This window comes from Psittacula echo (assembly GCF_963264785.1).
Source record: "Psittacula echo genome assembly, chromosome: 2".
Taxonomy (NCBI): Eukaryota; Metazoa; Chordata; class Aves; order Psittaciformes; family Psittacidae; genus Psittacula; species Psittacula echo.
The window spans coordinates 153089248-153106579 of record NC_137737.1 but is presented as its reverse complement, the minus strand read 5'-3'; the positions used below and the strand labels follow the sequence as shown (position 1 = coordinate 153106579).

Here is a 17332-nt window from a genome sequence, read left to right as displayed (position 1 = left end):
TTCTCTTCTTGAATACGGGTCCTCCAGCTAAAACCTGGAGCTTCTATACATTAAAGCTAATAAGCTTCAATGTACAGAAATCAGTCAGAAAGGCTCTGATCCACTTACCAGGCTTTTGATACCAGCCAAACGGGTGTATTCTGACTTCAGCATCTGCTGAACTACAATTTGAAACTTGCCAAGCACTTCTTGTCTCCTCAGCACATGTTTGGATTCCTACACTGTTCAGAGTCAGGCACATTATCTTTCCACCTGCCAGGGAAATAAATGGTTATAAAAATGATGAGGAAAATTTTCCTCTTCTAGATAGTATTTTGAGGAAAATGAATACAACATTGTTACAAGGAATTCCACTGACTTAGAAATCAAAGCAAGGAAATACCTAAAATGGGCCAAGTTTTACTGCTGTTGCAAATAGTGTTGAAAAATCACAATGAATTCAATGTGAGAGAAGGTGGGCGCCAACATTATAATCCATTAAGATCAATGAGCATTTCCACTGAGCGAAGTTTAGAAACTATTGTTTGAGCAAGCAGACCTTTCTGGCTATGGCAATCCTGGAAATTAAAAATCTGCATGTATGTTGGAACACAGTCCCTACTTACACCAAGATAACAATTCTGCCTTTCAAAGACCTAGTGTAAATCTTTCTGTATCTGGAAAAATGGAGGGTTTGAAGCACATTTCATTGAAGATTTATACTAGCTCATGTTAAAATCACTACTGAAAGTTCCCTTGACTATGTGCATACCAGGCCTTGATGGCTGAAATGCCACAGATTAAACGTATTAATCAAATAAACTAAGAGGTGTCAGTTTTGCATGTTTTGTGCTTGAAAATTCTTAATTTATTTTAGAATTATTTAAAGAAACTTAAAGTCATATTCAGTTAAGACTTCAAATTTCACCCTATTATATGGACATACAAAAACTGTCAACTATTCTTGATTAGGGCAGTAATTCCAATCTAACTGCACTGGATTAATTTTCCAAGCTACTCATTTCTGACTAGTTGAAAATAATGTCTGCTCAACAAAAAAGGGAATTAAAAATATGTATTTCTGAAAGCATTCCAAATTCCCAAAGGAACTGTAAAACCAGCATTAATAGCCTCAGAGAGAGTTATGGGACATGCCTCTGCCCATGGTGGGGGGGTTGGAACTGGAAGATCTTAAGGTCCTTTCCAACCCAAACCATTCTATTGTTCTATGATTGATTCTGTGATTAGCACTTGACATTTCCAAAACACAAGTTGGCTATTTTAGTGGTCTAAATCTAAATTTGGAATAAAACACTAGAAACTATCTCATTGACTTTGACCTGGGTAGTATTCAATTTTAAACACCTGCTAAAGTCTTTCTTTTAAACAAATCACTTCCTTTACAGCAAGTGGAGCAAAAGAAAAGTACCTCCAGAACAGGATTCAGTCGACCAAAGCTCTTAATGACCTCGTAGTTGTGTCCATACATCTCTCTGCTGACTATAGGGGGAGCATAGGGTGACAACACCCCTTAAGTCAGCCACCTTGGGTGAGTAAATATGTTTGACTTTCTAGTAGCTTTCAAGACACACGTACTTTTAAAGTCTTGATTTCCTTGCACTGACCAAAATCCTACTTCAGATACCTTAAGTAGCTAAAATACTAAGGGGAAGAGACAGGCAACCTTTATCAGCAACCAATCTCCCTTATTAAAGACTAAAATCTGGGAGCAGAGAAGTTCAGACATCCAAGAAAACCAAAAGGCTAAGCTGCCTCAAAGTATCCATGGACATTATGTGCTTAACATGCATTTAATTTCAGCAATATTTAGGTTTCTAAATTCCTTAGGCTTTAAAAAAATCAAACAACATTAAAAAAAAATCACAAAAAAGAAGTCAATCAACATTTTGGAAGAGAAGTTGATAAATGAGGAGTAACTGTTCTGAAGTTTCACTAGTTGGAATTTCATGCTGTTGAAACTGCAGCCTCAAGGACTCATTCCCATGAACTTCCCTCAATAATTTCTGAAATGTGGAGCCTGTCATTGGACTGAACTCCTAGAAATGGTTATAGTTACTCAAAAATGTGCTAAAGAGAGTTGCATAAGATCTGCAAAGGCTTTTAAAGTACCCTTCACAGCAAAAGAATAATGAAGTCTGGAATAATAAAGAGTCACTAAAATGATTTTAAGAAATGAAAATAGTGAAAAAATACCTGACAGCTTCGAGTCATTAAAAAAGCCAAATCCTGTGCAACAGGGGTCAGCATCACACCAATGCTCACAGTCAAAGAAGCTGGGAAAGGATAAACATCATTACTCTCAGTACCACTAATAATCTGTCTCTGTTATGGAGAAGGGAAGACTGGATATTGCATAGGGGAGAGACACTGAGAACCTGCAGAGATGCCTTTCAGACTAAGACTATTCAGAGCTCTTATACATTCCATACTGCATAGACACTTCCACACATTTTCCATTTGTAGATGAAGTTATGTTTGACATCTGTCAGACAACATCTAATAATTTAGTTTATTATTTTGATATCTGCCCTAAAAATAGCAATATCAACTATTAAAATTGGTGCATAATTGTCAAGAGATTTAATTGACCAATCAGCAATTTAATAACAGGATAAGTAATAATTCACATATATATAAGCACTAATTATATACATTATTATTTATAACTTCTTGGATCCACATGTCTGATACCCTTCATCTGCTTAACAGTGCCTTGGTATTCCAGGCATAGCTAAACTTCCAGTAAAAACAGTGTCATCCTACCCATCTGAAACAGCTTTTCTGCTCATGTCAGTTGTATTCCTCACTGAGATACCCATTGCTTTCCGGAATGGTACGCGTGTGTAGAAGCTCTTCACAGAACTTTTTAGAGTGACTGGAAGGAAAAAGAAAATTGGGAAAATCAGCTTAATCTTGAAATTTCCATATACTGGTTAAGTAATAACATGGTTAAGGGTAAAGTTTATATTTCTATGCTACAATGGTCTTGATTGATTAAAGGATAATTTTACGTTATCACAGTAATGTGATAATCAACCTGTGTTGCACTTTGGGATCCCTGAAAAGACATGATTTAATACTGTAGTTCAATGGACCTTTACAAAGTATATGTTCCTGTACAGTGCCAACAGTCTTGTTTGTTCAGCTTCCTCACACAAGCCCTGTGAGGAAAATCATTGAACTTCCCAAGCATCCAAAGAGCAGAGGTTAAAATCCACGTGTCCATAACTCTGGATTCAGCAAAATAATTAACAAAATTACAATCAAGGACTCTCAATTTTTGCATTGCTTATCTACTACTTAATGGTAGAAAATGGGATTTGTGACATCCCAATGACTTTCCCACTTCACCCACATTAGAAAAAGATCTAAGACCTGGTATACAAATTTTCTGAGCTACCCTTGGCCTCTCTGAATTGGGAATACCTGAGGTGGAGAATGGAACTGAACTGAAAATGAAAACCCATGTCCAGGACAGCCTGATCTCCCCTTCCACCATCATACCCCAGGACTCATTCGTACAGACAGATTTTTTATCTGAGAATCAAGAGCCAAAACACTAGCTTGCATTACCAGGGTTAGAGCACACGTTATACATCCAAATCCCCAAACTTGCCTATTTTATGATGCAATGTCTGTGGTTCCCAGGGCAGCACGGTTCGACAGTTTTGTGGTATTTGATCAATGCTGTCATCACAAATCTGTGTCTCTGGATAGAGGGTACACACAACATATGTGTCTGCAGTGTTCTGAATATCTGCCATTCGACAAAACTCATCCTCTTGTGCACATCCTAGGAAGCAAAGTCATGAAGAGTTACAGAGAGTCCTTCACCTCTCTATTCCTTTTCATGTCTTCAGCACACTTAAAGCTGCCCATCAGCAAACAACTAAAAGAATTTCAATATTATTCTATTATAGTGTAAGGGAAACAGGGACAGATTCTGTTTCTGGTGACACTGAAGAGTTGCCTGCAGAGCACAGAAAAAGAGCTACACCACAGCTATTTGGGAAGATATATTCCCCAGTTGTGACAAGCATTACATTAGTGTATTGGTGTCACTAACTTTGTGATCCATAAAGATCTCCCTTGTTTCCTTTTCAGTAAATCTGACATACAAACTGTTTAATCATAAAAGAACCATGCATCAGCCATGTGTCTCTTACTTTAAAGAATAAAAAGGACAATAAAGTCTACAATGTCTTAGGAAGGTTTTGCAAAAGATATTTCTGAAGTGTTCATGTATGAATACAAAAACATAAATAACTTTTAGAATCAATTGTTCAAGCCATTTGCTCGTAGCAATTTGCATTGAAGTTTGTCCCAGGGTAATATTGCACCTTCAGAAAAGAAACAAAGCCATAAAACCCATTTCTCAATTACTCTGGCAGCTGCTTCTGTAAATATATGTCAGTTCTTAATTTTAAACAAGCATAGCTCTACTGACGTCTTACAGCAATGCCAGTGCACCATTTAGTACCCTCAGTTCTGCCTTCCTGGTAGTCAGAGCTAGAAACTCTTCTCCGTTTATCAAATCCAAATATACTTTATCATTAAACCCAAAGTTTATTTTACTTTGTTTTTTTACCACTACATTATCTATCTATTTTAAGGGGTACATTCCAAGAACAGCAGAGTATTGCCTAAATTGTATCTTCAACTTCTCTTGCCCATAACAGGGATACCCTCATGATGAATGATAGGTACCCTTTCTGCCATATCAGACAGATCGTAAGGAACAAACTGGTGGCCCCATTAGCAACTTCCATGAACTTTTTGTGGATTTTCCCCCAAAAAAAAATAAATCTCGAAGTCCAGAATTTCTCCTTATCATGATTAGAATACCCATTAAAAGATTTTAGTTAATTATTTCCTACAGAATAACAGTCTCCAATATGTCTTACTTGTGAGACACCAAAGCACAGCTTCCTCTGTTGAGTACTTCTGCCTGAAGACCCAGTACTGCTGGTAAAGGACAGAATAGTTCCGGCCACTTTGTATTTGGCTGTTGTCCATTCGGTAGAAAAGATCCTTTGTGGAATCTGAGATTCAAACAAGCAAACAAACTGCTTCAACCCACAAAAAACTTGACTATGATCTGGAATAAATTAATTTTATTTCCATATAAAATTCTGCCTTCCACAGTAAAACAGCTGCGACCATTTTGTAGGGTTAGCATACCCCAAAGGCTGCTTTTAATAACAGAACTGTCCACCCACAGTTATTGGAGCTTGTATAGGCAATGCATCCTTACTGCACAACATAGCATTGTCAGGCTATTTCCACTACCTAAAAACTAGATGAAAATCTCAGTCCCTAGAAATAAGAAGGCTCTCTCTACTCTGTCATGCAACACATCAACCTAACAGTGAAGTACAATGTCTCAGAATGTTTGCAATACCTTAATGAATCTAGTTTTAGTGATCCATAAAGCAGCATTTTCCCTATTTTCCCTTGAGAAGCTTTTACTCCTCTCTGTTAAAAGTTTTCTTAAAAAGCTTAATACCTATTTCAGTCATATAACCTTATTTCTCCTACTTTATGCTCCCAAAGACCACATTAAATAACTCTTTCTGTCACCTTCCTGTGATCTTCAGTCATGTATGCAATGCTTTACGTCTCCTGAACCCTCTCTGAAACATACAGCTATTTCAGGCTGCTTTCAAGTTGATCCCTTTAAATAAGGATCCAATATTGAAAGAAATGGGCTTTCTTTACTGATCAAATTTCTTCATAAACACCTTTTTATGTATCAAATGCCATCAGCAGGTCTCATCACCAGTTACTCCAATATTGTGAGGGATTCTGTTATTTAATCTTAGATGCACTGAAACAGCCAAAAGAATATGAAAATAGGAAAGTAAAAACATACTGATGATTGTAGATGAAATGCTGAAGAACCTAATGACATGCTGGGAGTGCATAATAGCTGTGGATTTGCTATCAGAAAATACAAAAGATGTGCTTTAAGGGTAATGTTCAAGTAATAAAAGCTCTGCAGGTGTTTTCCTTGATGCACCCATAGCTTTTTGAAAAGGCAACTCTTAAGTCTTGTTGCCTTTCAAGACTTAACTTCAATCTTCAGCTTCTCTTGAAACAGTTTGTGTCACGGCTAACACTAAGGGATGGAGGAAGAAACTTCATTCCTTGCATAGCTTCAGGTTTAATGATATCACCAGCTGCAGCAAGGTAAAGGGAGAACCCCGAGGGATGCACTCATGCTTTGGCATGTAAATGAAAGAGAATTTCACCCAATGCATTAAGAGCAGTTTTCTCTCATTTTTAAGTCTAGACTTTAAAATACCACTAATTGTACAGGAGTGCCACAAGGTAAATGGGCATTTTAGTTTAGCTTCCTTTCAAATATGTAAGCAAGCCCAGCAATTCACTTCATGTTAGGATTTTACATGTATTGAATTCTCAGGTATTAATTAAGACTCCTCTGCAAAGACTGCAGCTCATTATAGATGAACCAAAGTGCTCTCAATAGGCTCCACTACTCTCTTTCTCTTAGCACTACAGGGCTGAAGGACCACTCTAGTAAATTAATACAAATTATTTTGGATATATACAGGACTTAGTGCAATGAAGCACAGGCCCTGGAATAATGAAGGAACTAGAGAACTTCACAGGTCCCTCACTTCCATAATGCACGGAAGAAACAGTTGTGATTGATGGCAGTTTCATCCTGAGTTTCTCTAAGCATCATATTTACCGCCATTGTCAGTAGCAGTAAATATGCCCAGGTACCTAGGCTAAGAATTTGATTCCTAGGTTTCTGTGACAATTTTATTCAGACAAATAGTATTTCCTGAGTCTTTACAGTTCAGTAAGTCCGAAAGAACAAGCTTTCATAGAACATTTTAACACTTTCATTTCCAGCCTGTCCTACGAAGGTAAAGATCATAAAGCAGAAAGCTTACATTTTGAACACGTTTCTCAAAACTTTATTGGACTTCTTACATAAAAGAAAACCTGTACCTAACAGAAAACCTCTGGACTTCACAATACCAATATCATACGATACACATATGGCAATATATGATTTTTTTCTGGTTAAACTCTGATATCTTCTGCTGTCTTCTCTGTCTACCCTTACTGTAATACCTGATAACACCAGATCGCTGTCTGTCTTCAAAGCAGTAGTATTGCATGCAGAGGTTTCAGTCCGAGTGAGCATATCAGAGCCTGGAATGAAACAAAAATTAAAGAGCGTAGTAATTCCCTTTATCTTTCTTCCACTAAGATTATATCATCCTTTGTTCCCAAAATTTAACGTGCACCATCTAGATAAACTCCTTAGATAGTTCCACCAACCGTTGAATCAAATATGAGTAAAACCATCTCCGTATAACTCTGGGGAAAACCTAAATCAATACATGCTGTTTAGAGTGTGAAAGCAAATGTGATATCCACAATTACTATGCCTTCAGCATTAGTGCTCTGGAGGTTGTGTGCATTTTTAAAGCAGCATCACAAATCATCTGGCAGGTCCTGCTATGTATGCTGTGACATTCAGAAAGCAAACTTGCAAAAATAACACATACAGGGTTATCATGCTAACAAAAATAACCTATATAGCTACATAACAAAGTGCCAAATTATTATGGTACCTGGAAAGGGATGGAAGAAAGGTAAACGTCTCCATGATACTATTTTCACAGGTATTAAAAGTTATTAAGTATATTCTCAGACACAAGAATTTACCCAAATATTCTGAAACTACAGTCCCAGAATTACTCCAGCTTACACCCACCCCTGCCAGAAAAGACTTCTGAGTAGTGTTTCAATTTGGACAATACAAAATAAACTGAGAACAACACTTTCATTATAGACCACATATCTGCCACTGCCTACAGTGGCATAAGCTTTTATTAACAGCTTCTATGAGATATCTCACCTTTCCACAGGTAAACTTGCTGAAAGGTTGTAAAATTTCTTTCTGCTTCTCCTATCAACCTAGAAGCTAATAGAGAAACAAGTTTATTAGAATAGCTGCTCAAATTAAACAGGTAGCATTGAAATGCTCAGAAACTGCATTAAAAACACATCACTAGACAACGCACCTCCTTGTTTACAATACAAGATGCTAAGGAAAAAGGTCCTGTGCGTCCTGGTGCTAGTCTGAGTCCAGGATGCCAAAACTTTATTCTATTATCCATCACTGCTTTTTCTGTGCAGCTGTGGGTATCTCTCTTTTTGTCTTTGCTCCAGACTTTATCTTTCTTTCAGACTATTGGCTTGAATCTGCCCTAATTAAATACTGGAAGTATTACAGGGTGATATACTAAACACATTCTTGACTTTCACTAATGTTCACACAGAAAACGTGAGAGGTCCATCTGTCTAACAATGCATCCAGTTAGAGGGTCCTTATTCTCTTATGATTGTACACATACAGAGATTTACTTGAGAAGAAAGCACTGAAGTACAAGAGCAGACTGGTGAAAAAGGCAGGAGCTACACAAGAATTAAAGAAATGTAAATCATTTTAAATTTAATTTAAATCAAATTAAAGTAACCTCAAACATAAATTGAGATAATTCATTGACATACTTCCACTGAACGTTTGTCCTCCCAGGGTGAAGGAAAACATCTTCTCTCTTTCGTCATAGGTCACACCTTTACATATCTGATCTGTGAGTGATATTGGTGTTGGCCTCCAGCTATTCACATTGCAGATCAGCACATCTGGGTAGCTCATCAAACTACACAAAATGGTACCTAGATTCAGGCAGAGAGACGGTTGCATCACTCCAACAATGCTTTGCACCTACAAAGAGTTTTTCACCTGAGCATCACAATACTTTCGCTAAATGCCAACTGATCCTGGGTCACTGAGATAGATAAGTTCTAGTATTGCTACTAAAAAGAAAATCAGACCCATATGTTCAAATGAGAGTACTGAGGCTAGCCATTCATACCCAAACTTTGTAGCCTGCTTTTCAGAGGTTTCAAGCACACCCTATTACCACCTAATAAAATATTACTATTATCTGATAATACCTAACAGTGTTCTCAGCACTTTATAGCACCGTGGAGACATATTCAAGCCTTTGGCGGTCTCACAATCTTGGGCTCTGAACCAAGAAAGCACTTCTATTTTTCCTGGATGGTTTCCTGGATTGGTGCCTGATTTCAGTCAGTGCAGGCCTGAGTCTCCTCCGCTATCACAGTGTGAGGCAGGGAGACCAGCATGCTTAAAGCCAGGTGTTCTGGCATCAGTCTGCTATCATGACTTCTAGACAACATTCAGCTTCTTGCTCTGCACTTGCTGTCACACGTTTCTACAGTTTTACAATGCTCTCACTGGTTCATTTTTATGGACTGGGTATATAAGATATTGAATGCAGAGGGACATTTTAGAAGAGCACATAGAACAAGCGGGAATGGTTTGAAACTGAAAGAGGGGTGATTTAGATTAGATATTAGGAAGAAATTCTTTACTGTGAGGGTGGTGAGGCACTGGCACAGGTTGCCCAGAGAAGCTGTGGCTGCCCCATCCCTGGCAGTGCTCAAGGCCAGGTTGGTCGGGGCTTGGAGCAACCTGATATATTGGAAGTTGTCCCTGCTCATGGCAGGGGGAGAGAAACCAGGTGAGCTTTAAGGTCCCTTCCAACTCCAACCATTCCATGATTCTACGAATATGCTGCTTTTTTCTTCCTTTTTTTATTTTTTCTTAAAATGGAATGTTAGTTCAAGTAACTCATTTACTTCTGGTATTGATCCAAATAGCTCACCCCAACTAAACAGAGAGCTGTTGTTATAGCATTCACCTTCTCCACACCCCCTTCTACGCTTATGAGTATGGAGAACCCAAAAATGTCATGGTAAATCTGTAGAGAAATGGGCTTTACAAGATCACCCGGAATATTTTGATAAAAAAATAAAACAAACCAAAACCAAACCATTAGATGCCAAAACAAAAAATAACTTTCTGGAAACATTTGCTTGGCAGCTTCCACAGGGAACATTTCCTCAATTCCAGGATCAGTTTTTCCACTCCAAACTGCAGAAGTGCTTGCCACATAGCAGCCAGTAGCACGTGCCCAGATTTGTAAGAGCCTGTCTTTAAAAACTTGAGACATCTCAATTAGAAATTCACTTTTCCTATAGGAAATGCACCTCCAAAGGGAAAGTTGATCCCACGTGAGCTCGAAAAGAAACTGCAAAAACCAGATGCTGTTTTTTCAAGCATATTAAGTGCTTAAATTTTCTGGCAGAAATCTGGGCTCTGCCTAAGTCCCACCACTGTCAGACTGTCTATCCCACCCCCACTTGTTTTCCTAGCTAGACATCCAGATTTAGGAGATTGCGGCATTTCTGCATGAAAGAACATAATTCCCTGTTTAGCATCCTCTTTTCCTGCTCCAAAAAGGGAGCTGATTTACATTTGCACTACAAGGTCTGTAGACACCATTTTAACTGCCCCATCAGCTGAAAAGAACCTTCTTGCAACCGAGCTGTGCTATGTAACGAAAGAGGTGTTTTCAGAATTATTTATCTCATCTGGATGCAGATTTTTAAAGAAAGAATTATCTCTTCAAAATGTTCATTTCTCTCCAAGAGCAGTTGCTGCCTCAGGTCTTTATCTCTATTGCTCCAGGTCAATGCATTTGCATTACTCAAATTTTGCCTGCAACAGAAAACATCACTGATGTAGAGGCAAGCTGCTGACACTGGTATGATATAAAGTACACTGCATCCCAAATTGAGTTGTATTCAACTAATGTTAGTTTTCCACTGCGGAGTTTTTTGTTTTGCACTTAGACAATACCTCCATCAAGTGCATTCCAACTCAAGATGAAGCCGTCACAGCAAGAGTCCCTGCTGCATGTCTGCCGACAGAAGAGCTGAGCATCAGTCAGAGATGCACTAGCTGCTAAGAGCACCATGGAGCGATACACGCCAGAAAGCACATTCTGAAAACTGGTCCTTTCAAAGGTCTTGAGTCCAGATGAGTTAAATTCCTGCCCTGGGCAGAAAGAACAGGAAAGAAAGGTCAAAACCGCCCAAGAGGATGCAGGATACTTTTGGCTTGCCTTCAGACTGGTCTATCACTAAATGTTAAGATCTGAAAAAGTATTATGTCTTCTTAAATAAAGATGCTTGCCACATTTAGACATGATCCTATATAGAAGTAACTACAAGTCTGGGCACAGCAGTCTGACATTAGATGAGTGATTTGTATCTGGTACCTCTCTTCAAATAGACCATCACTGCATCTCCCTCTGGATTCCTGACATGAAGCAGACAGATGAGACGACCAATGCCAGTGGCAGCAGGGTTCCCCAAAACACCTTGCACCTGAGACAGAAGACAGGTGAGCACAATCAATGCAACCTACTTGATTTCCTCTCCCTAAAACACATTTTCCTTAATCGAAACTCAGGAGGAGGAATCAGCACAAAGATATGGCCGAGCATGGACATTTTTCATTCTCTCAGACTCAAATCTTGACTCTTCAATACTACATTGCTGTGTTTAAAAGTAGTGAATAGGAAGATGTTACAGTGCTGAAGAGCCCACAGTTCAAACCCTGAGCTAGAGGAAGGGACTGAGAAATGACGGTTTCAGGTGACCTGATTACCTACTTGGATACTTCTAGTTTGGGTTACCCAGATTAACTCTCCTTTTAAGTTAACCCGTTTTCCTGACTCTGCAGAAGCTCAGCAGGTTTTAGGAGCAAAAGTGCTGTGTGATGTTTCAACCGAACACTGAGGCATTCAGATGGCACTTCTAGAAACATCTGGGTGTAGCTTCTTTACCATCTTGAAGGAATTTATTACTGCCACAGTGAAGAGTAATGTCAAAAGGCTCAGGTAACAGCCTGCCTTTCTTCTGGAATGCCATCTACTTACACGGAATGAACAGTAAACTCATATTTTTAGATATCATCATTTTTACCAATCCTGAGGTGGTGCAGTTGAAGTTGACTTCAGCAGCACTGTACAATTCACAGAGAACTTCAGCACCAGCAGGAGTTACAGCCACAAAACCACACGCGTCTTCCATCTCACAGCCTGAAAAATGGGAAAGAAACCTCAGTTTTCCTAGCATTTCATGTGCAAAATTTCTGCTACAAATTCCACTGCTTACTCCTATTTGCCTATTTTTTTAATGTCTTTTGCACCGCAAGCACATGAATTTCATCAGCCAGATGAACTTTAGTATTCAGCTATTTTAGTAGAGGATGAGGTTTTTCAATTAAATTAATGAAAAAAGCTGTTCATCACCTAATGATACAAACAGCTGAGTTAGGTCTAACCACTCATCCAAATATTTAGTGTCTGCTGGTTAATTTTGCTTGATGGAGGCAGGGAGGACTCTCATAAACCAGCTTGCCAGCACATCACATCTGCCCAATACAATAAGCGCATGGCAAACAGGTTGTGGAAATATAGAGTAATAGGAAGGAAACAAACATCAAATTCAACTGTGCCAGCTGCCTCTGCAGCAATCACCTGGCCAGTGTAAAGGAGCAGCTTTAGGGGTGGCTGAAGATCCTTCTGCCTTCACACACTCCCCAATCACTTGCTCCCACAACTCTGCTCCTAGAACAGGAGGTGAAATGGTTTCCAAATGTCTTTAAAATAAAGTCAACCAGCTTAGATCAAAATATCATCAGAAATGATCAGATGATAACAGAAATGTAAGCTAAGCTGGCTGACTTCTAGGAAGCAGAGAGAAATATTAACTCTTACCCTTCAGTGAGCACCCCAGCAGTAATTATTTGTAGAACTGCTGTCATTTGACAGTGGATGTAACTTATAATGAAAACACAGGCTATGTGCACTGAATCAGCGCTTGTCAAAGGGATGTCTTTTCTTCCCTAGGTTCATTCCCATGATTCTCTCAGCTTGGTGTCTTGCTCAGTTTCAGAGGAAGGTGCAAGAAACTTTGCAGTGTACAGGTAAGGGATGATCTGATGCAGGAAAATCATTCTAGTAACGTATAAGGCTTCATGTATTCACATCTTGGCATGAGAGATGACTGCTCCATCTAGACCACGGTATGTGACACAAAGCCACTGACTTTGTCACCTTTGTCATTTCTCCCAGGGTGTTTTTATTTTGAACATAACCCCCCTACCTCTTTTCACAGTCTGAGCATTAGGAGACAGAAGGTGAGACTGATTCAAAGCACCCTGAAAGCAGTGCAATGATTCCACTTGCTTCTAGATTACTTTGAACCAATACAAACCAGCAAACATGATGTATCCAGATATAAAATAGAATTTACACTGTAAGGTTTGGCAGAGGAATACCTCTACACTCCTTATAATACCTTCGTGACATAAGCAAGGATGATTATTCCTCTTTTATGTGCCAATCAGGTAATTAGGGAAGAGGGGAAAGCTTGGTTTCCACATGTCCTGAACACCTAATCCATGTTTTGTCTGCACATCTGAAAAGTCTGATGAATATTTCCTGATCTGAATCTCAGCTCTCATCTGTATTGCAAACTATACCAACTGGCTTTCAAGTTAGATGACTTGTCTGAAGTGGCATGTAAAGTCAGAAGACTTCTTTTTGAAAGAAACAGGATCACCAAAAGTTGTAAATACTTTGCAGTGAATTGGTGCTGAACTGCAAAATATAGAGTTAATTTCATTTAGGAACTTGACTATAAGCTCATCATATTAAGGGATTATTATTTTCCATGACGGTTAGTGTTGTCTCCACACATTTTCTGAGAGTTTTCCTCACCTGAAATGCACTGAAAAGCTGGATTTTGCAGGTCTCTCCCAGATGTCCGGGACTGAAGTATTTGAGCTTCTTCTGACCCATAAACCAGTCTGGAGGCAGGAGCTCTCTCAAATTTTCTGAGCACTATAAAAACACCAAAAAAACCAACTAAGTACTGTTATAGATTCCCATGCTGCAGGGAGACAAAGACTTCAGGTAGAAATAAAGATTGAAGAATTCTGTAGGGAAAGAGGTTTGTTCATTGATGCGCCATAACTCCACCGATAACACAGGAGACAGGTGGACTGAGGATATCATTGCTGTTTTGCAAGAAAAAGGTGTCACAAGATCTTTTAAAAACCAGTTAGCTAGCAGTGGGATGGGAGTTTATATTCAAGTGAGACTTCTCTTCCAGCAGCAGACTGGCCATCTCCATTACCTATTCATGGCACTGAACCAACTGTTGAGTCAACAGGGGAACCAACAGCCACTGAAACAAGAGCCAGCTCCAAAAGAACTTGGTTAGAAAGGATATCATAGAATCATAGAATAGTTAGGGTTGGAAAGGACCTTAAGATCATCTAGTTCCAACCCCCCTGCCATGGGCAGGGACGCCTCACACTAAACCATGTCACGCAAGGCCTCATCCAACCTGGCCTTGAACACCGCCAAGGATGGAGCATGCACAACCTCCCTGGGCAACCCATTCCAGTGCCTCACCACCCTCACAGTAAAGAATTTCTTCCTTAGATCCAATCTAAACTTCCCCTGTTTAAGTTTGAACCCGTTACCCCTTGTCCTGTCACTGCAGTCCCTGATGAAGAGTCCCTCCCCAGCATCCCTGTAGGCCCCCTTCAGATACTGGAAGGCTGCTCTGAGGTCTCCACGCAGCCTTCTCTTCTCCAGGCTGAACAGCCCCAACTTTCTCAACCTATCTTCATACAGGAGCTGCTCCAGTTCCTGATCATCCTCGTGGCCTCCTCTGGACTTGTTCCAACAGTTTCATGCCCTTTTTATGTTGAGGACACCAGAACTGCACACAATACTCCAAGTGAGGTCTCACGAGAGCAGAGTAGAGGGGCAGGATCACCTCCTTTGACCTGCTGGTCACGCTCCTCTTGATGCAGCCCAGGATATGGTTGGCTTTCTGGGCTGCGAGCGCACACTGAAGCCGGCTCATGTTCATTTTCTCATCAACCAACACCCCCAAGTCCTGTTGGAGCCTTACCCCTTATTTACAAGAGCACAACACCCTGATCTCCGCTGACTTCAGGCTCAGGGATCCACCCAAGGTAGTATGTCCTACATGCTCCTTTTTAGATTCTTCATTCAAGCTTTGACTCCAGATTGTCACTTTGCTTACCAATCCCTTTTATCTGCTCTCTCTGAATTGGACCTGCTGCACATGAGTGTAAGGATGTCTGACACACAGTCAACAAACTGGAAAAAGCTCCTGGGGTCTAGAGATGCAAAACCCAAAGGTCACTAAATGGTGAGAATAATCCAGTTTAAGCTACAGAAGGTTTGGCCCTGGCTGTGCTCTACAGAAGATTATAGTCTGGTGAAGGGACACAGAGTGGCACCACCACTACCCTGCTAAGTTTGCTACTACCTGTATACAAAGGGGTTTTGGTACAGCATGTCCACATGTTGATATACCAGTGTCCTTCAGTGAGCACAAAGTATTAAGGAGAAGGAAGGAACATGGTGACTTGGCTTCACTCCTGTGGGTACCAGACTTCTCTAAATGCCCCACTTACAGCAAACCTTTGGCTTAATGCAGCCAGTCCTTGGCATAGGCCTAAAAGATCTTAGAGACAGGACCACTTGTCTGATCTCAGCCTGTGGGAGATGTCTGCACATGGAAGAACTGGAAGCTCAGCTCCAGCAGGACAATCCCAGGCCTCTCTCCTTTAAATGTCTGGGTAAACCACAAAATGAAAGTTAGGGATAAGCTCTCAAAACAATCATTTGTACTCTTACAGCAAAACAGCCAGGACTAAATCAGAAGCAAATGTCCACTGCTGTCAGGGCTGAGCCAACAGGTGCTTTCGATAAAACCCTCATTTCTGCTCAGAAAAAACATGAGGGCAAGCCAGACTCTTTACACACACACACAAATCCAGCTGGGGCAAGGGCTGAGTGATGGTTGTAAACAGAGGTGGAAGTTTTTTCCTTCCTAGAAGTACAGAACACCAGAATATAAGTGTTAGCTTAATTCCACACAAACCTAAATCCCTTCTACATCTGCAACTTGCAGTGATGCCTGTTTTTTTCCCCTGATTTCGGCTTCATCCCACCCTTCGATTTTCTCAATAATATGGCAGAAAAGGAGAGAAGAGAGAGAAAGTGCAATGAAGCATTAAACAAAAAATTTTGCATAACTAATAGAATAGCTGCCTTTTTAAACTCTCAAATTTTGTTTCTTAATATATAAAGGTAAAAAACTTGAATCCATAAAGCTACTTTGTAAAAAAGAGTGATAGGAAAAATATTGTTTCAGAACCCATTTTCATGAAGCTGTTTGTTCATGCCATCGTCTTCTCAACGCTAATGTAACTACTCAGCCATTTCACAGGCTTAGCACCTAGCAGAAATTCTCCATCTCACATATTAGTGGAGTAAAACACTGGGTCCTACCCTTGTTATTGTAATAAATGTTTAGTCTGGCTTAAAATATAACAGGAAAGAACACTAAAAATAAGCATGGGTGGTTACAGTTTATTACTGTGTATTCGTACAAGGGAATTCTTCTTCTGTCTAAAGACTCAAAGCCCAGAGAGCAGTTGGGTTATTTATTAACCCTGCCAAATCACCATCCTGCTGTCAAAGCAAGATCGGTCTTCAGGCACTGCTATCTTGTTGCATGTTGAATTCAGTTTAAGAGGAATAGAAGGGATGGGGGAAAAGTAAAAATAGAGATAATCAGCTTCACTTCATATAACACTTTCTGAAAATGCAGCATCATCTTTAGAAGAGAAAGAAAAAGAAACTGAAGTTGCCTGGAAATCATTAAAACAACCAACCACCCAGATTTCTTGTTTGTTGTGTACTTCAAACCCTGAATTATCAACATTTACAGGTATTCATTTGTAGTGAAACCTTCCAGTGTGATCCCCCAAAATAAGCACAGAATTCTGGAACTTCCCCATCCTGGACAGAGCCAGAAATGCTCCTACAAAAGGGCTCAAGGTAACTAAATAGCAGGAGAATTAAGCTGCTGTGAAACATCCCAGCTACCCCATGACTGAGAGCAATAGAGGCCAACACTTCGTGTTCATAACTATGATCTGTCTTAGAGTATGCTCAGAGGAAAAACATAGCTGTTGTAACTGAAGATAGTTTTGCAACCTCCTCACAAGGGAGAGCTTTCATTTCACACTCCTTCCACTGATGGCACTTGTCATAGGACATTGTCTGATTCAGAGCACACCATGACCCCAGTTTCCAAACTGAATATTCCATTAAATTCGATGCCAATGATACGATGAGTAATAAAAACTTCTGGAAAACTATTTTTGGGAGAGGCAAAAGCTTTGCGGCTGAGAAGTGTAAATAGACCCTACTGCAGGCAGGTTGGGGGCCGTTGGATGGATGACTTCTTTTCCAAATCATTCATCCTTGAGAACTGGCTTTTCAGAACT

The 17332-nt window shown here is 39.9% G+C and overlaps 1 protein-coding gene across 1 annotated transcript in view; it reads right to left on the bottom strand.

The window, feature by feature from the left end:
- Window positions 1-17332, bottom strand: part of TG (thyroglobulin) — a gene marked incomplete at both ends in the record, with an annotated part of 151375 nt that overhangs the window by 92614 nt on the left and 41429 nt on the right. Inside the window, 12 exons of the mRNA XM_080611803.1 lie at window positions 109-252; window positions 2194-2273; window positions 2764-2875; window positions 3617-3793; window positions 4905-5042; window positions 7108-7188; window positions 7901-7966; window positions 8557-8724; window positions 10778-10975; window positions 11199-11307; window positions 11908-12023; window positions 13710-13832. Of these exons, the coding sequence (XP_080467929.1) occupies window positions 109-252; window positions 2194-2273; window positions 2764-2875; window positions 3617-3793; window positions 4905-5042; window positions 7108-7188; window positions 7901-7966; window positions 8557-8724; window positions 10778-10975; window positions 11199-11307; window positions 11908-12023; window positions 13710-13832 (1512 nt within the window). The remainder of the gene's footprint in view (window positions 1-108; window positions 253-2193; window positions 2274-2763; window positions 2876-3616; window positions 3794-4904; window positions 5043-7107; window positions 7189-7900; window positions 7967-8556; window positions 8725-10777; window positions 10976-11198; window positions 11308-11907; window positions 12024-13709; window positions 13833-17332) is intronic.